The 26,252-nt window shown below is 47.6% G+C and overlaps 1 protein-coding gene across 1 annotated transcript in view; it reads left to right on the top strand.

Moving 5' to 3' along the window:
* The first annotated feature begins 4,284 nt into the window (after positions 1-4,284).
* Positions 4,285-26,252, top strand: part of LOC141107662 (cytochrome P450 2F3-like) — a 63,933-nt gene continuing 41,965 nt past the window's right edge. Inside the window, exons 1-2 of the mRNA XM_073598554.1 lie at positions 4,285-4,361; positions 8,549-8,733. Coding sequence (XP_073454655.1) covers positions 8,557-8,733 — 177 coding nt within the window. The 5' untranslated portion in view covers positions 4,285-4,361; positions 8,549-8,556. The remainder of the gene's footprint in view (positions 4,362-8,548; positions 8,734-26,252) is intronic.

Here is a 26,252-nt window from a genome sequence, read left to right as displayed (position 1 = left end):
GCATCTTGGTATGGCCAAGTAAACCAGCGGGGATGATGACATCCATCTGTCGGGTACAACGGTCGGTATCTCTACAATACAAAAAGCAGAGGATGGTCTCAGAAAGGCACATGCAGGAAAATGTTAGGCAAGAGACAATGATGATTTATGTAACAGCAGCAGTCATTTGCCGCCATGATGGACATGTTAGGCAACAGAGAAAATGTGGGACACTAAGTCATGTAACACACACAAACACAGGCCGGCCGCCATGCTGGACAGTGGACATTATGTTAGGCAAGAGAGAGAGAGAGACAATGTGGGACAAACTAAGTGTAACAAAGGCCGGCCGCCATGTTAGGCAAGAGAGAGACAATGTGGGACAAATTAACTTAAGTGTAACACAGGCCGGCCGCTATGTTAGGCAAGAGAGAGAGAGACAATGTGGGACAAAACTAACTTAATAAGTATAACACAGGCCGTCCGCCTTATTAGGCAAGAGAGAGAGAGACAATGTGGGACACAAAACTAACTTAAGTATAACACAGGCCATCCGCCATGTTAGGCAAATGATGATGTAAGCTAGTAGTACTGTACAGCAATCACCGGCCCCGGGACACATAAGAAGAAATCAAGCAACAGTTAGAAATAGAGAAGAGCACTCACCAGCCGCCATGAGGGGACATGGTGTAAGGAGGACGCTCGCCATGTGGGGCAGCCATGTAGCAGGCGCAGCAGCAGCAAAACACATGTCTATCATGAGGGATGAGGGAAACTTCCGGTATTGGTTTCTGGTATCGGTGAATTTTCACGAGTACCAATAAAACCCCAAAAATGCCAAGTATACAAGTATCAGTATAGGTGCATCCCTAGCTCAGACCATACACTGCACACTGCATCAAATTGGTCTGCTTGGCTGTCGTCCCAGAAGGAAGCCTCTTCTAAGGATGATGCACAAGAAAGCCCGCAAACAGGAACCAGGAACCATGTTCTGTGGTCTGATGCAACCAAGATAAACTTATTTGGTTCAGATGGTGTCAAGCGTGTGTGGGGGCAACCAGGTGAGGAGCACAAAGACAAGTATGTCTTGACTACAGTCAAGCATGGTGGTGGGAGTGTCATGGTCTGGGGCTGTATGAGTGCTGCTGGCACTGGGGAGCTACAGTTCATTGAGGGAACCATGAACGTCAACATGTACTGTGACAAACTGAAGCAGAGCATGATTCCCTCCCTTCAGAGACTGGGCTGCAGGGCAGTATTCCAACATGATAACGACCCCAAACACACCTCCAAGAAGACCATTGCCTTGCTAAAGAATCTGAGGGTAAAGGTGATGGACTGGCCAAGCATATCTCCAGACCTAAACACTTTTCAGCATCTGTGGGGCATCCTCAAACAGAAGGTGGAGGAGCGCAAGGTCTCTAACATCCACCAGCTCCGTGATGTCGTCATGGAGGAGTGGAAGAGGAATCCAGTGAAGTGAACTCCATGCACAAGAGGGTTAAGGCAGTGCTGAAAAATTATGGTGATACTTTGGGCCCAGTTTAGACATAGACATAGACACTTATTTTGAGGGGACAGCAAATCTAGGCTCCATGCAAACTGAAGCTCATAAACGGCCATTTTTGGGAGTTTGGCCTTTACCTTTTAACAGCCCATAAACTACCCTCTATGTTATCCTATGTGTTCATGCACATTTGAACGTTTTTGGATGTTTATCAGCAGTGGAGTTTATAGGCTGCTTTCTGAACGCCGTAAAATCACATAGGGGAGTCATTTTTCTGACCACAAAAAATGGCAAACGTTCATAAACTCTGATAAACGCTCAAAAACGTGTTTTTGATCCATTGAAGAAAAAAAAAATTTAAAAATGTAAAAAAAAAAAACCGCTAACGCAGAAAAACGCTAAAAGACACTAATAAACACTTAAAAAACATTGAAAGACTCATTGCAAAGCTACTGCCGTTTTTATAACGTTATTTTAATGTCCAATGTGCATGGAGCCTTACATTGTTATACAAGCTATGCATTCACTACTTTACATTGTAGCAAAGTGTAATTTATTCAGTGTTGTCGCATGAAAAGTAAATAAATATAATAAAATATTTACAAAAATGTGAGGGGTGTACTCATTTTTGTGAGATACTGTATATCTTATTGTTAATGTTCTATGCTGGTTGCAGTAGTTCCCAGTGGCAGCTGGTGAAGTTTTAGGATGACCCCTCCCATTTGGTGAAAATGGGTGTGGTTTCAGCGAAATAGTGGGCGTGGCTCTAAAGTGGTGTGGTTGGCATTTGAGATGAACAAGGGATGGAGGGAGAGGGAGAGAGGGATGGAGGGACAGCAGGCCCAGATTCTACACAACAATAGAAATATGTGTATTCTAGAAAGTTTAGCAATCAGCAGATAAAGATATTCCAAACACCTGGTGTTAGCACTTCAATCATCCCAGCACCACGGTTGTTATGGTGTCAGGATGATTGACACCATAACACCATTATCTCTATTATTACATTGTAATATAAAATGAAATCATTCAACTCACCATAATGCAGAATCAGTGGGAGCCCTGAGCGTGTCACTAGTCACATCGCCTGCCACCAGATGCCATCACGTGCCCCCTGTGGAATCCGTCCTTACATGCAGCCTGTGTCACATCAAATGCTGCCTGTGTCACATCAAATGCAGCCTGTCTCCCACCAAATGCAGCCTGTGTCACATAAAATGCAGCCTGTGTCACATAAAATGCAGACTGTGTCACAAAGAATGCAGCCTGTGTCACATAGAATGCAGCCTGTGTCACATAAAATGCAGCCTGTGTCACATAAAATGCAGCCTGTGTCCCACCAAATGCAGCCTGTGTCCCACCAAATGCAGCCAGCCTGTGTCCCACCAAATGCAGCCTTGCCTGTGTCCCACCAACTGCAGCTAGCCTGTGTCCCACCAAATGCAACCTGCCTGTGTCACATCAAATGCACCCTTGCCTGTGTCCCACCAAATGCAGCCTTGCCTGTGTCCCACCAAATGCAGCCTTGCCTGTGTCTCACCAAATGCAGCCTTGCCTGTGTCTCACTAAAAGCAGCCTTGCCCGTGTCCACCAAATGCAGCCTGCCTGTGTCCACCAAATGCAGCCAGCCTGTGTCACATCAAATGCAGCCTTGCCTGTGTCACATCAAATGCAGCCTTGCCTGTGTCCCACCAAATGCAGCCTTGCCTGTGTCCCACCAAATGCAGCCAGCCTGTGTCACATTAAATACAGCCTGCCTGTGTCCCACCAAATGCAGCCTGCCTGTGTCCACCAAATGCAGCCAGCCTGTGTCACATCAAATGCAGCCTTGCCTGTGTCCCACCAAATGCAGCCTTGCCTGTGTCCCACCAAATGCAGCCTTGCCTGTGTCCCACCAAATGCAGCCAGCCTGTGTCACATCAAACCCCCCTCTCCCCTTCTCCGTGCGAATGCAGCCTTGCCTGTGTCCCATCGAATCCCCCTCCCCCTCGTTCCCTGTGGGAGCACAGCGGTACCTTGCTGTTGTCCTCTCCTGCGTTGTCTCCTTCCACAGCGGCGATAGAGGAGTCCTCTCTGGCTCCTCATACTTCCGTTCTTTTCTCTCCTGGGCGCAATGGGAGAGAGAAAACAGAAAGTGACATCAAACTCAGATGTCAATCAAACTGCCCGGCCGTAGTAATAGATACTACGAGTGTCGGGTGGAAGCCACTCGGCGCTTCGGAAAGTGCCGCAAGGCGGGATAGAAGCCCGCAAATTAATCTCCTGATTGCATAGACGTGGTGCTTCCCATAGTGCACTGTGTCCGGCGTCCGAACACAGTGCACTTAAGGACCTTTTTTTGTATTTTTTTTTTTAAGGGCCAGTTTTAAAAAAAATTTTTTAGTTTTTTTTTTTTTTTACATTTTTTTTTGATTGCCTGGAGGGGGGGGTGGCGCCCGTGCGCCCCCTACGGATGGGCCACCACTGGTAGTTCCTCTGCTTCCAATTACTTTAGATTAGATTAGATTACTGAATACTTTCCCAGGAAGGGAATCCCTCCATTCACACGGCCCCTGTCCTAGGTGGAGGTACTGACAACTTTATCAAACCCACATAGCAAAGGTTTTGGTTCTCTAATTTACAGTACCTACTGGTTTGACACAATAAGCTATCTGGGGAGGGCATTTTTCACCGCTCCCCCCCCCCGCCCCCCAAAAGAGGGTTAAACATGATAATACTATTACTCAATGTTTATCAGATCTGTCAAGCATTAACAGAATTACCTAAAAAATGTACTCACTGCTGAACTCAACCTATATATACAGTACAGCACTGTGGAGACCAGAGGGTCATAAGCTAAGATTTATACAATCTAAGGACGTTTACATTGTCACAGGTAAGAGCTTTCCATCTAAATATTTTTGATCTACAGTTGGCTAAGGATGAATGAATCTGCTGAGGTTCGAGTCAGTTCATTAAAATAGATTTCCAGTCTAACAATAACTGGAGAACTAGGGCGAGTACATTTTTAAGCATGGTTAGTGTTTGCAGAAACGTACTACAGTCCATTTAACATGGTTTACCATGGTACACATTCACATCTATGCATTTTTCAGTTGGTGCGTTTTTGGAAAGGGTCATGGATTTTTTTCCCGCAGCAGATCGCATTTTGCGTGTATTAGACTTTAATGGAGTCACACCAAAAATGCAAGTGTTGCATTTTTGATGGATTTTTTTAAGCTTTTTTTTTTTTTACTTTACCACACTGTGTATAGCTGGTTGCTAAGGAGCGGACAATAAAGGACTTGTCAAAAATTATTGTACCGTCTTTATTCACTTTTACACTTCTTTGGTGAATGGGTAGAGGTACTATGTACCCCATACTCTTTCACATGGGGGGGCGGGATCTGGGGTCTTGTCAAAGGGGGCCCACAAACCCTCACAACCACAGTACAGGGTTGTGGGGAAGAGGCCCTTGTCCCCATCAACAGGGGGACAAGGTGCTTTGGGGCAGGGGGGCAGCGCCCCCCTGCCCCAAAGCACCCCCCCACGTTGAGGGCATGTGGCCTGGTATGATTCAGGAGAGAGGGGGCATTCACTCATCCCCTCTCTTTCCTGACCTGCCAGGCTGCATGCTAGGATAAGGGTCTGGTATGGATTTCCCCCACCCTGCGCCATTTATTTTTTTGAAAAGTTTTATTTATTACTTTTTAACATAACAGGTATATACAAGACCCAATGGACCACACACAAAAAGAAACTATTTACATTTCTTCAGCATTGACTCTCCCCATGCCATTTTTTAAAAACATTTTGGCGTGGGGTTTCCCTCCAAATCCATGCCAGACCCAAGCTAATGACTCGTCGGTTCTTAAGGACGAGGAAAGCCAGCTTCCCGGCCCGCTCCCTAGCAACCAGCTATATACAGTGTGATTAACCACTTCAATACAGAGAACTTCTCTCCTTCCTGCCCAGGCCAATTTTCAGCTTTCAGCACTGTTGCATTTTAAATGTCAGTTGCGCGGTCATGCAACACTGTACTCAAACAAAATTTGTATCATTTTCTTTCCACAAATAGAGCTTTCTTTTGGTGGTATTTAATCACCAATGGGATTTTTCTTTTTTTGCTAAACAAATAAAAAAAGACCAAAATTTTTTTTTTAAGTTTTTTTATAAATAAGTACGTTTTCTCCTTCACTGATGGGCACTCATGAGGCTGCACTGATGGGATGGCACTGATGGGCACTGATGATGAGGCACTAATATGCAGCACTGATAAGCACTGATAGATGGCAAAAATGGGCACTGATAGGTGGCACTGATATGCAGCACTGATGGGCACTCATAGGTGGCACTCATAGGTGACACTGATGGGCACTTATAGGTGGCACTGATGGGCACTTACAGGTGGCACTGATGGTGTCACTGATGGGCACTGATAGATGGCACTGATAGGGAGCACTGATGAGGAGGCACTGGCAGGCATTACTGATGGGCACTGATTGGCACCTCTAATGGACACTGATTGGCATCCCTGGTGGTCATGGGTGGGCATACTTGGTGGTCATGGGTGGGCATACCTGGTGGGCAGGGGTCATGGGTGGGCATACCTGGTGGGCAGGGGTGGACATCCTCGGTGGGTCTGCACCAGTGGCTGCTGGTGCTCAAAATTTTTGGGGGGGCGCAAACAAACTGAAAAAAAAACAGCAATTGCAGCCACTGTGCCCATCAAACGCAGCCACTGTGCCCATCAAATGCAGCCACTGTGCCCATCAAGTGCAGCTACTGTACCCATCAATTGCTGCCAGTGTGCTCATCAATTGCTGCCACTGTGCCCATCAATTGCCGCTACTGTGCCCCATCAATTGCTGTCAGTGTGCCCATCAATTGCCAGTGTGCCCATCAATTGCCACTACTGTGCTCCATCAATTGCCGCTACTGTGCTCCATCAATTGCCGCTACTGTGCCCCATTAAAAGCTGCCAGTGTGCATCGCCGGGAGTCAGGCCTTACCTGTCTCGCAGCGGGTCATGGTGGCGTCCTCCACGTCACAGCACCTGTTGTTTCAGTCAATCAGGTGACAGGTAACCAGACCCGAGCACCTGATTGGCTGAGAGGCGGGTCAGTGTTAGGAAAGCGATTTATTCGCTTACCTAACACAACACTGAGTAAACAGCGAACGCACAGCATTGCGCCTGCTGTTTACCATTTTGGAAGGCTATTAGAGCCTACGGCTCTAATCAGGCGCTTCCAAAAAAAAACCTGCCGCAGTAATTCAGGTACCCGGCGCCCAACAAGGGGCCAAACACCTGAATATGGGACAGCAGCGGTGACCATAGATAGATTCATATCTATGGTGAGAGAGAGGTGACAGGAGAGAGGGGGTGGCGCTCCTGCACCCTTTATGGACGCACTGCCACTGGTCTGCGCTGATAATCAATGCACTGTTTATCAGCGCAGACCCCCCCTGTCAGGAGAGCAGCCAATCGGCTCTCCTCTACTTGCGTCTGTCAGTGAGAGTGGAGGAAAAGCCGATAAACAGCTCTTCCTGTTTACACTGTGATCAGCTGTGATTGGACACAGCTGATCACATGGCAAAGAGCCTACCTCAGAGGCTCTTTATGGAGATCAGAGATGCGGTGTGTCAGACTGGCACACCACACCAACGGTCATCGCGCTGATCGTGGGCGCGCGTTCGTGGCTTATCCTGCTGGATGTCATGTGACGTCCAGTCAGGATAATTAAACCACTTTCCGGCCGTCATTCTGCTATATGGTGGGCGGGAAGTGGTTAAAGGGAAAAAACAAAACAAAATGCATGAAAACTTCATGCACAAAGGAATTAAAAACGCACGTTTAAAAGCGCAAAACGCGCATGAAAACTGCATAGGTATGAACCTAGACTCAAAGTTAAAAAGTAAATGGGATTCTGTTATCTCGCTTTTAATACATTCTTGACACCTAATGTTTAATGACAATAGGGTGGAATATAAAGACTCCTCCTCATATGGTATATAAGATGATTCATCACTCTAATTATCAGTGCCAAGTGAGGGACAGTGCCAAGAGCCACTGTTATGTAATATCAGGAAAATCCAAGTATTTGCATATCTACTTAGTTCCCCTCTTTAGTGCCTCTGTAACCCTGACCCCTTATCCAACCTGGGAAACACATTATTAACCAGATCCCGTGATTGAGAGCGTGACCTGTAAGTCACATGGAGTGGAGCCAGAAACTGATAGAAATGACAAAGATTACAGTTGAACTCCAGTTAAATGGCTAACTATATACAATATACTACTATATATGGGGATTGTTTTTCATGCCATATTAAATAAATTTGAAGTTTTTTTTTTATAGAAAAAATATATCACTTTTACAAAAAAGAAAGCCTCAAGTTTTTGTGTAGCCTATGAAGGGAATGCCTATAAATGGCATTGCTCTGGTAAACCTCTTATGCCGCATACACACGATTGGACATTCCGACAACAAAACCGGGGATTTATTTCCGATGGATGTTGGCTCAAACTTGTCTTGCATACACACGGTCACACAAATGTTGTTGGAAATTCCGAACCTCAAGAATGTGGTGACGTACAACACGTATGACGAGCCGAGAAAAATTAAGTTCAATAGCCAGTGCGGCTCTTCTGCTTGATTCTGAGCATGCATGGAATTATGTGCGTCGGAATTGTGTACACACAATCGGAATTTCTGACAACAGATTTTGTTGTTGGAAAATTTGAGATCCAGCTCTCAAATTCTTGTCGGAAATTCCAACAGCAAATGTCCGATGGAGCCTACACACGGTCATAATTTCCGACAACAAGCTCCCATCGAATGTTTGTTGTCGGAAATTCCGAGCGTGTGTACGCGGCATTAGAGGTTCATCAGCAGATAGCAAAATGGAAAGAAGAAAGGCTTGTTTGTGTATAGAATGTAGGGGAAGAGGCAGTTATTGGCCCAATGACCTCCTTAGACCAATCACATAGGCCACACCACCTGAACATACATCTAGACGACCTACACTTGTTTGCTAGGGATTGTTTTACATTTTTGGTCTTTTTAATTGTTTACACGGCAGGTGGCAATATGGATTGGTATGGCACACTTGTCCTCACCATCATCTTCTGTGTGATATGTATTTTAATGAGCTCCCTGAAGATTTTAAAGGAGAAGGCATCACTTCCTCCAGGACCCATGCCCTTACCGTTCATTGGAAATCTGCTGCAGATCAACACAAAAGACATTGGTGCCTCACTTATGAAGGTGAGCAAGCCTGGAGAGACTTTTTTTCTTGTATATTGCTCACAGTCTGCAGATTTTGTTTGCACACATATCCATTAAAACCCAGGTCTCATGTCTAGGCAACACTTTTTTTTAGTTGGTTAGATGGTTAGATTGGGGAAGGTTTAGAACCCTTGTTTCTATTAATGTGTGTGCTCCTATTGTAGAGATATTACTTCTGTCCCACTGAATAGACATGTGTAGAATGAAAATATTTGTTTTGTTTCTTTCCAGATAGATTCGCTATGTTACTAATTTAGTTTCGTTGATTCGTTTCAAAATCGATTTAGTTTTGTTTCATTTATAAATTTTCTAACAAAAAATGATCGACCAATACAAAATCTGTGTGAAGAATAGCAAGTTGTTAAAGCAGAGTTCCGCTTGAAAAAAATTAATTAAAAGTCAGCAGCTACAAATACAGCAGCTGCTGACTTTTAATAATCAGACACTTACCTGTCCCAGGGTCCAGCGATGCGGGGGAAGGAAGCCCCGCTCGTCTCCCCCTCCTCTCTGCGGTGCCAGCATTGTAACTGTGGGTGCCCCGGCTGTGGCTTCACAGCCGGGCACCCACTGCACATGCACGAGCCGCGCCACGCGTCGTGACTGGCCGCGCAATCATCTGGGACTTGTGACGTGTCCCAGATGATTGCCTAGAGGGAGGGGAGAGAGGTGATCTTCCTTCCGGCACCGAGGGTGCGCCAGAAGGAAGTGGGAGCTGGAACCCTCTGAAAAGAGGGTACCCCCCCCCCCAAAAATGACATGACAAATATGGCATGTCAGGGGGTCACCTTCTTTTAAAGCGGAAGTTCCTTTTTGGGTGGAACTATGCCTTAAGAAGCGGGCTAGGAAGTCGGCCGTTGTGTCCTTAACAACAGATGACTCAGCTGTCAGCGAGCTTCCCCACTGTTAGATTAAATGCCGGCAGTGGAAAAGTGAGCACTCCCCCTGAACCATACCAGGCCACATGCCCACAACATGGGCGGGGTGCTTTGGACTCTGCCCCCTCCACCCCAAAGCACCTTGTCCCCATGTTGATGTGGACAAGGGCCTCTTCCCCACAACCCTGGGCAGTGGTTTTGGGGGTTTGCGGGTGGGGGGCTTATCGGAATCTGAACACCCCCTCCAAAATCCATACCAGACCCTTAACTGAGCATGCAGCCTGTCAGGCCAGGAAAGGGGGGGGCGAGCAAGCTCCACATGCCCTCAACATGGGAACCCTGCCCCCCACCCCAAAGCACCTTGTCCCCATGTTGATGGGGACAAGGGCCTCTTTCCCACAACCCTAGGCAGTGGTTGTGGGGGTTTGCAGGAAGGGGGCTTATAGGAATCTGATTCCCCCAGAATGAGTATGGCCTACCCATTCACCAAAAAAGTGTAACAAGTGAATAGACAAATGTTTTTGACAATCCCTTTATTAAAAAAAAAATGCCACTCAATGTAGATCCATCATCATTTATAATGCCCACCGCCGGACCCGAAAAAGGGAAACAAAAAAAACCTCCGGCCTCGTCGAACGCTCCCGCCGTCTGCCTGCTCAGCCGTCTGAAATTTCCTAAATAGCTGAGGTTCGGAGTCACCCAATGACGCAGTTGGTGGCCCTGCCCCCTTGGGACATCATCGACCCAGCATGCCCCCTGTCGGTGACATCACAAAGGGGCAGGGACACCCGCTGACGGGTAACCATACCAAAAAATTTACAGTGGTAGATGCAATGTGTGTATGTTTGTGTGTGTGTAAAAATTCAAGATGGAGGTGCCCTACTTGAATACTAAAGGAAAAGGTAGTTGTGGTAAGACATGTTCCGAACCTATGGGTCAGGTGTTCTGGTCAGTAATAGACTTCATAACAGAATACAGTATAATGCCAACTTGCAGATTCTAGAGCAGGGGTATTTAATTAAAATTCACGAGGGTCTGGTCAGTAAAGGTCCGAGTGTCATATCGGTGATGACTCAGATCCTTCACATCACAGCCTCTCGTGCACGTCACAATTGTTTTCTATTGCCCTTTTAGATACCTGTGTTTTTCTGGGGCAGAAAAACATAGATCTCTGCACAAGTGTGAACAAGCCCTTACATCAGTGCCCTCAGTCCCTCCTTCACAGAGACCGACCCATCAGAGACCCGCCAGCCCATTACAGACGTCCCATCACAGCGTGTCCCTTTAAAGACCCCCTCCATCACGGATCCCTCCCACCCCAATTACAGACCCCTCCACCCCATCACAGACCCCCTGTCACAGATCCTCTCCACCACAGGCCTCCCTCCAGCACAGACCCCACTCTATCAGAGATCCCCCCATTACAGACCCCATTATCACAGATCCCCCCACTCCATCACAGACCCCACTCCATTACAGACCCCCCCATTACAGATCACACTCCTTCACAGACCCCACTCCATCACAGACCCCACTCCATCACAGTCCCCACTCCATTACAGACCCCATTCCATCACAGACTCCACTCCATCACAGACCCCACTCCATCACAGACCCCACTCCATTACAGACCCCACTCCATCACAGACCCCCCCATTACAGACCCCACTCCATCACAGACCCCCCCATTACAGACCTGCGCTCCGCCATTTAGTGATGCCTGTTCTAGAGGAAGCAAAATTAAGGTGACCAGAATTTTTTTAATTAAATCCGGGGACATATTTTTTTTTTACTGGCAAGTAGTAAACTATTTTGTAAGCATATTTTTCTCAAATGATATATGCAGTGCATGTGATATGTGTTTATGGAATGATTGTATGATGCATATGTTATTTCTCACATTTCTTCCATGAGATAAAAAAAAGATACTACTTAGAATTCTTTGGGATATGACTCCTACATGTTAAGAAGATAAGATAAGAGAAAAAAGAGTTCAGGAGTGCACTACTTATAGAGTGCAAAGTTAGGAGTGTGCTACTTATAGAGTGCAGCATTTAGGAGTGCGTTACATAAAGAATGTGGTGCTCGCCATTGCGTTACACACAGAATGCAGGGCTCACCAGTGCATTACACACAGAATGCAAATCTCACCAGTGCGTTACACACAGATGGTAGAGCTCACCAATGCATTACACAGAGATTGCAGGGCTCACCAGTGCGTTACACACAGAATGCAGGGACCACCAGTGCATTACACACAGAAGGTAGAGCTCACCAGTGCATTACACACAGAATGCAGGGATCACCAGTGTGTTACACACAGAAGGTAGAGCTCACCAGTGCGTTACACAGAGATTGCAGGGCTCACCAGTGTGTTACACACAGAATGCAAGGCTCACCAGTGCGTTACACACAGAAGGTAGAGCTCACCAGTGCATTTTACACAGAATACAGGGATCACCAGTGTGTTACACACAGAGGGTAGAGCTCACCAGTGCATTACACACAGAATGCAGGGATCACCAGTGTGTTACACACAGAAGGTAGAGCTCACCAGTGCGTTACACAGAGATTGCAGGGCTCACCAGTGCGTTACACACAGAAGGTAGAGCTCACCAATGCGTTACACAGAGATTGCAGGGCTCACCAGTGCATTACACACAGAATGCAGGGCTCACCAGTGCGTTACACACAGAAGGTAGAGCTCACCAGTGCATTTTACACAGAATACAGGGATCACCAGTGTGTTACACACAGAGGGTAGAGCTCACCAGTGCATTACACACAGAATGCAGGGATCACCAGTGTGTTACACACAGAAGGTAGAGCTCACCAGTGCGTTACACAGAGATTGCAGGGCTCACCAGTGCGTTACACACAGAAGGTAGAGCTCACCAGTGCATTACACACAGAATGCAGGGCTCACCAGTGCGTTACACACAGAAGGTAGAGCTCACCAGTGCATTACACACAGAATGCAGGGATCACCAGTGCATTACACACAGAATGTAGAGCTCACCAATGCGTTACACAGAGATTGCAGGGCTCACCAGTGCATTACACACAGAATGCAGGGCTCACCAGTGCGTTACACACAGAAGGTAGAGCTCACCAGTGCATTACACACAGAATGCAGGGCTCACCAGTGCATTACACACAGAATGCAGGGCTCACCAGTGTGTTACACACAGAAGGTAGAGCTCACCAGTGCATTACACACAGAATGCAGGGATCACCAGTGTGTTACACACAGAGGGTAGAGCTCACCAGTGCGTTACACAGAGATTGCAGGGCTCACCAGTGCGTTACACACAGAATGCAGGGCTCACCAGTGCATTACACACAGAATGCAGGGCTCACCAGTGCATTACACACAGAATGCAGGGCTCACCAGTGCGTTACACACAGAATGCAGGGCTCACCAGTGCGTTACACACAGAATGCAGGGCTCACCAGTGCGTTACACACTGAAGGTAGAGCTCACCAGTGCATTACACACAGAATGCAGGGATAAGCAGTGCGTTACACACAGAAGGTAGAGCTCACCAGTGCATTACACAGAGATTTGAGGGCTCACCAGTGCATTACACACAGAATGCAGGGCTCAGCAGTGCGTTACACACAGAATGCAGGGCTCACCAGTGCGTTACACACAAAATGCAGGGATCACCAGTGCGTTACACACAGAATGCAGGGATCACCAGTGCGTTACACACAGGATGCAGGGATCACCAGTGCATTACACACAGAATGCAGGGCTCACCAGTGCGTTACACAGAATGCAGAGCACGCCAGTGCGTTACACAGAGAATGCAGGGCTCACCAGTGCATTACACACAGAAGGTAGAGCTCACCAGTGCGTTACACAGAGATTGCAGGGCTCACCAGTGCGTTACACACAGAAGGTAGAGCTCACCAGTGCATTACACACAGAATGCAGGGATCACCAGTGCGTTACACACAGAAGGTAGAGCTCACCAGTGCATTACACACAGAATGCAGGGATCACCAGTGCATTACACACAGAATGTAGAGCTCACCAATGTGTTACACAGAGATTGCAGGGCTCACCAGTGCATTACACACAGAATGCAGGGCTCACCAGTGCGTTACACACAGAAGGTAGAGCTCACCAGTGCATTACACACAGAATGCAGGGCTCACCAGTGCATTACACACAGAATGCAGGGCTCACCAGTGTGTTACACACAGAAGGTAGAGCTCACCAGTGCATTACACACAGAATGCAGGGATCACCAGTGTGTTACACACAGAAGGTAGAGCTCACCAGTGCGTTACACAGAGATTGCAGGGCTCACCAGTGCGTTACACACAGAATGCAGGGCTCACCAGTGCATTACACACAGAATGCAGGGCTCACCAGTGCGTTACACACAGAATGCAGGGCTCACCAGTGCGTTACACACAGAAGGTAGAGCTCACCAGTGCATTACACACAGAATGTAGGGATCAGCAGTGCGTTACACACAGAAGGTAGAGCTCACCAGTGCATTACACAGAGATTTGAGGGCTCACCAGTGCATTACACACAGAATGCAGGGCTCAGCAGTGCGTTACACACAGAATGCAGGGCTCACCAGTGCGTTACACACAAAATGCAGGGATCACCAGTGCGTTACACACAGAATGCAGGGATCACCAGTGCGTTACACACAGAATGCAGGGATCACCAGTGCATTACACACAGAATGCAGGGCTCACCAGTGCGTTACACAGAATGCAGAGCACGCCAGTGCGTTACACAGAGAATGCAGGGCTCACCAGTGCATTACACAGAGAATGCAGGGCTCACCAGTGCGTTACACACAGAATGCAGGAATCACCAGTGCGTTACACACAGAATGCAGGGCTCACCAGTGTGTTACAAACAGCATGCAGGGCTCACCAGTGCGTTACACACAGAATGCAGGGCTCACCAGTGCGTTACACACAGAATGCAGGGCTCACCAGTGTGTTACACACAGAATGCAGGGATCACCAGTGCGTTACACACAGAATGCAGAGCTCACCAGTGCATTACATAGAGAATGCAGGGATCACCAGTCCGTTACACACAGAATGCAGGGCTCACCAGTGCATTACACACAGAATGCAGAGTGTGTTCAGGGGCACATACTGTAAATGTAATGGTCAGCAGCACCCAACAGCAGTAAAACATGATCTCTCCTTGCTTGCTGAGTCTACACAGGGGAAATTATACAGAGCACAGCCAGACTATAGTATTAAACTAAAATGAGTGCAGGGCAAACTTCTAAGTTGCAGGATCAGGAACAGTTTACCTCAATCTATCTCTGTACACATACAAGCTGCCACCAGATGTGCACAGTGCCTGCCCCCTTTTCTCCTCTGCTCTGAGAGAGCCGTGCAGGTTCTGTGCCTCACAGAATATCACTCTGCCGCACTGAGAGACTGTGTAGCCAGAACTAGAAGAAGAGTATCGGCTTCTGCAGCTGTATCTCTGCACATCAAGTCTCAGCTCAGTCACATTGCTTGGCAAGTTTGCTTCAATCAAGCTTGGATTGATGCAGATTTGCACAGCCTTGTGTGTGATCCAGTCAGGTGCATTTATATGAGGGTGCTTGTGAATCCTTCCACACCAACCTAGCGCTGCCCCTGCCGGGGACAAATCCGGGACAGACTGGCTCCAGGGACAGTCTCCTCAGTCCGGGGACTGACCCCGGAAACCGGTAACGTCTGGTCACCCTAAGCAAGATACTTTCTTTTATAGGGGTGCGGGTGTCCAACCTACGGCCCAAGATGCCTATGAATGCGGTCCAACACAAAATCGTAAACTTCCTTAAAAATGTTGATTTTTTTTTTTGGAGGGAATTTTTTGTAAAAATGCAGCCGAAATGCAAACACATGCAGCCGAAGAAATATTTGACAGTTTCTTTTTACTGGACGTTTATATGTTTTTTCTTCCCAAAGAAAAATATCCCACTCTTCACAGACCTGCCTTATTCAAGTCATCAGTTTTTGGCAGCACTTATAATTGTGAGCAACTATTTTCAAGCATGAAGAACACAAAGGGCAAAATTAGAACTAAAATATCTGATGAGCACCTTGAGAAATCATTGATAATTGCTACTTTAGCCATCGAACCAGATATTGATGTGTTATGCCGCGTACACACGAGCGGACTTTCTATCCTACTTGGTCCGGCACACTTTCCGACGGACTTTGTCCGCCAGGTGCGCCGGACTTTAAAACGGACGGACTTGCCCACACACGCCGGGACTTTCCGGCGGGCTAAGTCCGCCCGTCTTTCCGACGGACTTTCGCCGGAGTTCCGGCGGACTTTCAGAATGAACGGACTTGCCCACACACGGACAAGTCCGTTCATTTTGAACGTGACTCAGGTGCGACGGGACTAGAAAAGGATGTCAATCTTGCCGCTTTTATCGGCGAGATTGACACCTTACTAGCCCCGTCGCGGGGCATACCAGGCCCTTAGGTCTGGTATGGATTATAAAGGGGAACCCCGCTACGCCGAAAAAACGGCGTGGGGTCCCCCTAAAATCCATACCAGACCCCGATCCGAGCACGCAGCCTGGCCGGTCAGGAAAGGGGGTGGGGACGAGCGAGCGCCCCCCCCCCCTCCTGAACCGTACCAGGCCGCATGCCCTCAACATGGGGGTGGGTGCTTTGGGGGAGGGGGGCGCCCTGCGCCCCCCCCCCCAAAGCACCTTGTCCCCATGTTGATGAGGACAAGGGCCTCTTCCTGACAACCCTGGCCGTTGGTTGTCGGGGTCTGCGGGCGGGGGCTTATCGGAATCTGGGAGCCCCCTTTAATAAGGGGGCCCCCAGATCCCGGCCCCCCACCCTATGTAAATGAGTATGGGGTACATGGTACCCTTACCCATTTACCTAGGAAAAAAGTGTAAGTAATAAAACACACTACACAGGTTTTTAAAATATTTTATTAAACAGCTCCGGGGGGGGGGATCTTCCTCCGGCTTCGGGGGTCTTCTTCCGGCTTCGGGGGTCCCTCCGCTTCATCTTCTCCCGGCGTCCGGTTGGTTCTTCTCCGCTCTCTTCTCCCGGTGTTCCTGTTCTTCGGCCGGCTCCTCTGCTGTCTTCAATTAGCTCTCTTGCCAGCAGAGGTCCGGACTTCTGGGCTTCTGGGCTTCTTCTCTTCTCTTCTCCAGATGTTGACACGACGCTCTCTCCTGCTGGACTGCTCTCCGAGGGCTGCGTTGTGACTTATATAGGCGGAGACCCCGCCCCCTTTTGATGTCACAGTCCCTGGGCATGCTGGGACTGTGACGTTTTAGGGGGCGTGGTCAACATCACCCAGTGACCACGCCCCCTAAAACGTCACAGTCCCAGCATGCCCAGGGACTGTGACATCAAAAGGGGGCGGGGTCTCCGCCTATATAAGTCACAACGCAGCCCTCGGAGAGCAGTCCAGCAGGAGAGAGCGTCGTGTCAACATCTGGAGAAGAGAAGAGAAGAAGCCCAGAAGCCCAGAAGTCCGGACCTCTGCTGGCAAGAGAGCTAATTGAAGACAGCAGAGGAGCCGGCCGAAGAACAGGAACACCGGGAGAAGAGAGCGGAGAAGAACCAACCGGACGCCGGGAGAAGATGAAGCGGAGGGACCCCCGAAGCCGGAAGAAGACCCCCGAAGCCGGAGGAAGATCCCCCCCCCCGGAGCTGTTTAATAAAATATTTTAAAAACCTGTGTAGTGTGTTTTATTACTTACACTTTTTTCCTAGGTAAATGGGTAGGGGTACCATGTACCCCATACTCATTTACATAGGGTGGGGGGCCGGGATCTGGGGGCCCCCTTATTAAAGGGGGCTCCCAGATTCCGATAAGCCCCCGCCCGCAGACCCCGACAACCAACGGCCAGGGTTGTCGGGAAGAGGCCCTTGTCCTCATCAACATGGGGACAAGGTGCTTTGGGGGGGGGGCGCAGGGCGCCCCCCTCCCCCAAAGCACCCACCCCCATGTTGAGGGCATGCGGCCTGGTACGGTTCAGGAGGGGGGGCGCTCGCTCGTCCCCACCCCCTTTCCTGACCGGCCAGGCTGCGTGCTCGGATTGGGGTCTGGTATGGATTTTAGGGGGGACCCCACGCCGTTTTTTTCGGCGTAGGGGCTTCCCTTTATAATCCATACCAGACCTAAGGGCCTGGTATGCCCCGCGCTCGCCGCAATAGGAAAATGTGTTTTTCCTATTGCAGCGAGCGTGAGATGCAATACCCTGCCCTCGTGTTGTATCTGGTCCGTCGGACCAGCCTACACACGAGCGGGCTTTCCGTCGGACCAGCACACACACGAGCGGACTTTCCGCCCGAAACTGAGTCCGGCGGAAAGATTTAGAACTTTCTTCAAATCTAGGTCCGGCGGGCTTTTGGGAAAAAGTCCGCCGGAAAAGTCCGCCGGTGCCTACACACGGGCGGATTGTCCGGCACACTCTGGTCCGCCGGACCAAGTATGCTGGAAAGTCCGACCGTGTGTACGCGGCATTAGTTTATCAAAAACAGTGTCAAATAGCACACTAGTTTTATGCTGCCCTTTTTTACTGTTATAATAAAAAATATTACAAAAAAAGTGAAGTTGTATTACTCATGTAGCACTAACTCTCGGTGGAGCTGCTGGTTTAAGCGGGCTTGTTACCTTCACTCTCGACACCCCTGCTTCACCAGCACCGGGTCTAGGGTTCCGTTGAGTTTACCTCTGGACGATATAAGCACCAACACTTGAGTACGTTTTCAATGCTTTATTGAACCAAGTAATGAAGGATATAGCAGGAAAGAGGCAGGGGGGAAGCTACATGGAAGCTCGAATACCTTTCTTTAGGATTCTTGAGAACGTCCTTTAAAGTTGAATATTGTAATCGGATGCAATCCCCTTGTGGGACACAATCTTTGCTCGCCTGGATAGGCCTCTCTCACTTGCCTAGCAGCCAGTACGTAGCACGAACAAAAGTCTCTGCCACAGACTTGCTTGAAATAAATCCGTACAATCCTCTGCCACAGGATGTATTGAACTTTGCGGTGAATGTCAGACACAGTACTTGGACCTCTAAGCCAACCCGGCAGTACTATGCTATAGAACTACTTTAGGATACGTCCTCCAACTCACCAGGCCCCTCTCCAGACCAGCACTCTGTGTGATCCTTCCATGATGGGTCCTCCCCTGGGATCTTCTCGGTTGTCCAGCTTCTTCACTCTGGATAGACAGCTCACGACCATTCCTCGGCTGCTGTGGTAGGCCCCAGACATGCTTCTGGGCCCACCCACACGCCGCAGCGCGGGCCTCCGAAACCCTTAATGAGCAATTTACTAAATTTACCTATCAATTGGTAGATCATAAATCTACCAGCGCTACACTCAGGTAGGTACATCATCTACATCAGTGATCATTAACTTGTGGTCTGCCCGACTTTTTCTGCTGATTGGCTATCCTTGTTTTTAGTGTATTTTATGTGTGGCCCAAGACTCTTCTTCTAATGTGGCCCAGGAAGGTCAAAAGGTTGGGCACCCCTTTTTTATTATGTAGCACTCACTCCCGAAGGAGCTGCTGGATTTTTTCTACTAGAATTGTTGCTAGTGATTTGCCATGTAGCTGCAGCCAAACACTCATCAACCCACCAGCAGGGACTGAAAGACAGACTTAAACTTCGAAAGGATAGAAAGTTGGTACCAGTGTTACCACAAGACAGCAGCAAAAATCCCACTGCTCTTTGGATTCTTGTATTACCTCTGACCTCTGTCACAGGCCAAGGTTAAACTCTTTGGCCTCTGCCATGGGCTAGTGTAGAATAGGTAGGCCAGACAGAGAGCTACCTTCAAGTATCTTCAGCCCCTCTTACAGACTTTTTATGGACTTTGAAGACCATCAATTTGACTAAGTGGAACTTTCCTTTAGCTTCAGCTTGCTTCTCTTGGCAGTAAGACTGAGAAGCATGAACTAGGCCTCTTTGGACATATACCCTGCCCAGGCAGCAGGCCTCAAAAGCGAGGCCACTCTTCTCACACCCTCCCCAGGCCTTGGAGGCTAAACTAATCTTCCTCTGGAGCTATATCCTCCCCGAGCAAAGCCTGGAAGATGAATTACTGGGATTCCTCACAGACACATCCTCTACAGGCATGTCTGAGAGAGAAGAGCCATTTTGGGAGGTTTCTCTAAATATTTATTCTCTTCCTGAGCATTCCTCACTGGAAAAAACCTCTCTGTGATTGGCCAAGCCAGAATAATTATTTATAACCCTTTAAAGTGTATCTTCCAACTCTAACTACACTCCCCAGAAGTAGACAGAAGTAAACAATGGTCAGGCTTAGAGAGAAACCCAACAGACCTAGATAACAGTAAGAGCTCTTTCAGAAGGGTGGACTCCACCAGCGGATCTGCTTGCTCAGTGAGGAATCTGTCTGCTTATCCCTACTGAGCAGGCGGATGACAGGTCCGTGTCCGCTCTGCTTATGCAGAGCAGGTACAGACACAGCCCGCTATCCTCTATGGGTGGTCGGATGGAAATAGACAGACTGTCCTTTTTAATCCAACTGTCATCCAATCTGATCCGCCAGATGGATGGGGAATGGATCTCCCATTCATCTGTTTTTAGCGGATAGGATTGGATATGATGTCCATTAACATATCATGTGTCCGTTGACACCCGCTGTTCCATAGAGAGCAATAGATGGTCCGATCGTGTCCGCCTAGAAAACTGACATGCTGACCTGAACAGTCCACCCATGTAAAAGGGGCATAGCAATCTGAGGCTTGTTAGAGCTCAGCTACAAACACTACATTTATGCCCCGTACACACGGTCGGATTTTCCGATGGAAAATGTCCGATCGGAGCGTGTTGTCGGAAATTCCGACCGTGTGTGGGCTCCATCGGACATTTTCCATCGGATTTTCCGACACACAAAGTTGGAGAGCAGGAGATAAAATTTTCCGACAACAAAATCCGATCGCGTCAATTTCGACCGTGTGTGGCCTGTTCCGACGCACAAAGTGCCAGGCATGCTCAGAAGAAATTTCGACACGGAACAGCTCGGTCAGGTAAAATTAGCATTCGCAATGGATACAGCACTTTCATCACGCTGCAATGTTAAAAATGGTTTAATACAGCGCACTCTCTTCTTCTTTATAATGTGACAAGAATTAAGTAGTTTTGCTGCTCATATTCACACACACTTCTCACAAACTTATTATTTTGTTTTTTTCTTGGGATTCCCTGAATATATTTTATTTGTCACATCTGACAGAATTTTTTTTTTTTGTTTTGTTTTCTTTTTTTTTTTGATTTAAAGCCATTTTTGGTTTAGATTTTATGTTTGTATTTTTTCCAAGGCTGATCTTTGTTTAATGTTATTTTTAGTTTTACTCCAGACAATTTTTGTGTGTGTTTTGTGTGTCAAGTTACCACAACACCATTGATATCTTTTATTATTTAATCTCAAGGAGATTGCTTGGTGTTGGTGTCCCTTGTTAATTTCACATTGTATTTTTGAAATGTACCTGAATCCTCACAAACAAACTGTCCTTTTTGAAGTAAAACACACATAGGCAAGTATAATTCAAAACAAAATTCCTTTATTAAGGGCTCAGAACCAAACAAAGAGGGAGGCAACGCTGGATAAACAGGAGAAATTAGCGAAGCCTGGGACCCCCAGGGCAAACATCAATTCTTGAACATCAAAATTGGTGGCCTGAGGAGTCCATATGTAAGGGAGGGCAGTCTGGTCCAGAAGTCCCAGAGATCTGGAAAGCAGCAGATGACATATGTGTCCCCAGGCTGTGGTACCACAAGAGGCTGCATCTTTTGGCCGACCAGACCGGATCCAGGGTCCTCACTTTCTGGTCTTCCTTCCACGCTTCATTCCGGGCTGTGGCTGTGCTGTTGGAGATGTGGCAGGAGGAGGAGTAGGACCTGGAGGAGGAGGACTGGGAGGACCTGGAGGAGAAGGAGGAGGAGGACCTGCAGGAGGAGGAGGACCATGTGTGAGTTCGCAAAGGTGTGTCCCAGATGTAATTTGGGCCCTCATACCTTTATTAAGAGCCTCCAATATGAGCGACTCACACATGAGTTGTTGTCCCTCCTCCATCCTCTGCATTTTAGAGGCAATGATGGCAGCGAAGTCATCCTCCACGGTGTGTGGTGCTCCCAGGGCCTCTGTAGCCCTCCAAAAGAGGCCTATGGCAGCCTCCTCTAGGGCACTCCTCCTCCTGCCACTTTCTCTTTCCAGGTGTAGGGTAGGGACCTGCAGATCAGGCATCCTGCTCGGCCCGGCCACCTCCTGGCTGAGACTTCCCTGTGTATGAAAAAGGGACATGGTTTTATTTTTTGCATCATCAATCACAATCAGAAATTAGTACTCCAAACTAACATCTAGTTAACATCATTGATTGGACAAGCAGAAATATTTAGAGGAATGCTATACCTGGCTCAAGTTGGGCTCCTCCACATGTTGTTGCCTGGAAGGCCCAGGTTGGGCGTCAGAAGCCTCAGCTGGAGGGGAAGGAAGCGTGGAAGGAAGGCTGGAGAGGGATGACCTGGGTTCAGTCTGGCCTGCCAGAAAATGCAGCCTGTCATAGTACCACATCCTGGGGACATAGATGTCATCTGCTGCTCCGGATCTCTGCGAATCCTGGACTTTCTGGCGCTTCCTTACATATGTGCTCCTCAGGCCACCAATTAAGATCTTCAAATATGTGATGTCTGCCGTGGGGATCACCTGCTTCACAATTTCCAACAATTGATCCAGCGCTGCCTTCCTCTTTGTTTGGTTCCTGTAATGTGGGTGGTTGATCTCCCACAAACAGGGCAGCTCCCTGAACATGTCAATGAATATTGACATGAAGTCATTATCTTGTAATAAGATATCCATGTTCACTGCAAGACACAACACAAGACAAAGCCTAATGGCCGACAAAACTCTCCTAATCTTGTTACAATATAGGCCTCAATCTAGAAGCAGTATAGGCACAAGTATGTCTCTTACCTTCGTTCTTAAGATCGGCGCGTCCAATGCTCCTTCCTCCGCTCACAGATCGTACGTAATACGCACGTGTGTTACGCTTTATACACACTGCGCATGCGTGTAACTCCGTCGCCCCTGACGTTCTTTCTAGTCTATTCCCCACCCCTTTTTGTTCGGCGCAGTGGGTGAAGAGCACATGGCGGAGTCACAGCAGGTGCGTGCTAATTATAGCAACGAGGAGGAGGAGGAGGAAAGCCCGGAGACAGAAACGTCCCGATCCAGAAGGAGAAGATTTAAGGCCACAAATATGTCCTTTGGGGAGATGTTGGAGATGGTGGACATCCTGAAGAAGGCCGACTATGATGGAAAGTATGGGCCTTACCCCAACCCCAATATCAGAAAGGCCAAGATCATGGCAAAAGTGGTCAAAAGTCTGCACCGGAATTTCGGGGTACGACGATCGAAAGATCAGCTCAGGAAGCGGTGGTCGGACCTGAAATTAAGAGAGCCCAAGCAGTACCGAAAGATCCGGAGAGTGCTGCAAAAAAGTAAGTAGTTGTGCTGTGTTCCTATTCTTTTTGTCTTTATTACGTTCGTGCTGCTCCATATGCTTTTCTTAATTGTACAGTTTAAAATGTCAATTTTAAATGTTCATGGGCCCATTATTCGTTCGTATCAAACATTTTTTTTTTCGGCCTCTAAAACACCATTGTTTAGGCCATATGCATTTTCCTACATTTTTTAGGGCCTACTTGGATGCAAAATATTTGGTTGTGTAGATGGCATTGTTACTAGAATGAAATGCAAACTAGATTCTGTGTAAGGAGAGGACACTCAGCAGCTGTTTTCACATCTGGACACTGGAGCACTAGTGTGGGACACAAGAACACCCTTTTTATTAGGGGGCCACACATGTGCTCCAGTGTATACTATAGGGGGGTCTCCATCTGTGAAGCTTGTACAAAACAGGTAAAGTATTGCAGGTTGACAAAGGACAATAAAAAAGCGACATCTTGGAACTCTGCTAAAATTGACAATTGTACCCCACTTCCAAGCAATGTTTCCTATTTAAAGTTCTGCCATCAAATATCTGTGTGCTAATTATACCATTTTTTTTTTCATAGGGGAGAAAAGACTCAGAGGACACCCCTCATCCGAGGAGACCAGAGACCCCCCACCTCTGGAAGAAGGTGAAATACCCCCAACACAAGCGAAGCAGGAGGAGGAAGAAGATGTGGTGGAAATTGGCACCACAAAAGGTGAGTGTATACGACCACAAGCTCAGGTAAGAGATAGATGCTGGCAGATTTTTGTTTGTTTTCTCTCTTTTTAGGTGCTCGTGAGGTTAGGGATCGAGATCCTTTCACATCAGAAAGTGCCCAGATCCTGATCGGGGAGATAATGGGGTGTAATTTAGAATTGGAAAACATCAAGAAAAAAATCAATGATGTGATTCAAAAAAATAATAACATCATTGATGTTTTGGGGCGAATTTAAAACCCCACAAAATCACTTTTTTTTTGTACGGTACAATGTTTTACATTTTTTAGCAATGTTTCGAAATGCTAAATTTGGAGGATGCACACAGTGTGCCAACATGTGCTATCTGCCATCATGGGAGATCAATGGACGCATTTTGGGGGTGCAACCCCTTCCTCAATAATAAAGTAGCTGTGAGGAAGGGGTTGCTCCCACAAAACACGTCCCTTGATCCCCCGTGATGGCAGCTAGCACATGTTGACATTCGTAAATTGGTGTGCATCTTCCAAATTTGGCTTTTCAAGGGGTGACTTCACCCCATCTGAATGCAATATCAAACACAGTTCCTAAATACTCATGTTTGATAATACCACCCCAAAAATTGTTATACAACAAACATGTTGGTTTGCTTTAAAAACCGTTTCTAAATGCACATGTGATTGTGCATGTATTAAAAAGTTTGTTAATCAAGAATGTGTGGATTATTGTCTCAACGCTACAACACTTTTGTGGTGATGTGCTTTGTATAAGGTTACACAATCACGCCATTTTCTGGACTCAACACATTTCTGTCAGGGTCAGCTAAAACAAACACAAGCAGTAAATGTCCACAAAGAATTTCTTTTTTTGCTTTTTTATTTGAAAAAGGCTTCACAAATTTGCAGGCATATTGATGGCCCCCCTACCCGCAAAGAACTCCAGGTATCGTAACCAGACATCACGGGCACTCAGGGAGGGCAAGCCAGGACGGCTGCTTTCAAGCACCGTCAGTGTTGTTTCAGGTATCACTCCGGCCTCAGGCCCAACTGAGCCAGCATAGTTGGCCTAATGTTTCCGTAAAAAGTTATGGAGAATACAGCACGCCATGATTATATGATTAAGTTTATACTCCGCCATATGGATAGGTGTCAGAAATAGGCGGAACCGGCTGGCCAGGATTCCAAATGTGTTCTCCACCACTCTTCGGGCTCTGGCCAGCCGGTAATTAAAAACCCTCTGTTCCGGGGTGAGGGTCCTCATAGGGAATGGCCGCATAAGATGGTCCCCCAGCGCAAACGCTTCATCAGCAACGAACACGAATGGGAGTCCTTCCACATTGTCCTCTGGAGCTGGCAAATCCAAGCTGCCATTCTGGAGATGCCTGTAGAACTCCGTCTGGGCGATGACTCCACCATCGAACATCCAGCCATTCTTCCCCACGTCCACATACAAGAAGTCGTAATTAGCCGACACCACCGCCAACATCACAATACTATTGAACCCCTTATAGTTGAAATAGTACGACCCAGAGTTGGGTGGTGGGATGATGTGGACATGTTTCCTATCAATTGCCCCTCCGCAGTTAGGAAAGTCCCACCGCTGGGCAAAGTGGGAGGCCACAGTCTGCCATTCCTGTGGCGTGGAAGGAAAAAAATAAATTAATATTTTTGCTCAGAAACATGGCAAGCAGATTAGGCACAAACATTCTGGGGCAACCTCCAGATAGCCAGATAGCATTTATTAAGGGGAATTTAACAACACCAAAGTATAAGGTACACCTATCATATCCCCCCCCCCCCCCCCATGGGCCATTTCTAACATTATGGGGGGTGTGGAAATCTTGGACAGGTAACCCTCTTCACTTCATTGAGAGATGAGTGCCTAAATAATGGGTATTACTTGGAACAGCCCCTCCTTAGTTACACTATTGGCAGCCCACTGGACAGGTAAGAAGTGTCAGAATACAAAGATATAAATACACACTGTACACATTTGAGCACATTTGAACATTCTGATATTACCTGTCTCAAGATAATAATAGGATCTAAAAACTTCAAACAGTACCATTTGAAAGTATACAGGCAGGCCCTTGCACTACATGCTTTGGGGAATTCATCCATAAATCAGAGCACAAAAGAGATGGGTATAGTGTGTATGGGTTTGGCAAAGTCAGCAGATAGATGATTGAGGATAGATAGAGAATTGGGATCAGCTGACTTACGAGTTGGGGGGAGGGAGGGTTAAGAAAAATGATTTGGGGACACCACAAAAAAAGAGTCTGGGACTCTGCCTGAATTTAAAGCACAAATCACATTTCAAAACATTTTAGGGGGTGTTTGGGGTAAAGCACTACTATGGAGATGATAAAATACATTGTTAAGTGACTACATTAGGTGAATATAGGGCAGGAGAACATGCTGGGGAGGT

This window comes from Aquarana catesbeiana, linkage group LG09 (assembly GCF_042186555.1).
Source record: "Aquarana catesbeiana isolate 2022-GZ linkage group LG09, ASM4218655v1, whole genome shotgun sequence".
NCBI lineage: Eukaryota > Metazoa > Chordata > Amphibia > Anura > Ranidae > Aquarana > Aquarana catesbeiana.
This window is presented reverse-complemented; position numbering and strand designations above follow the sequence as displayed.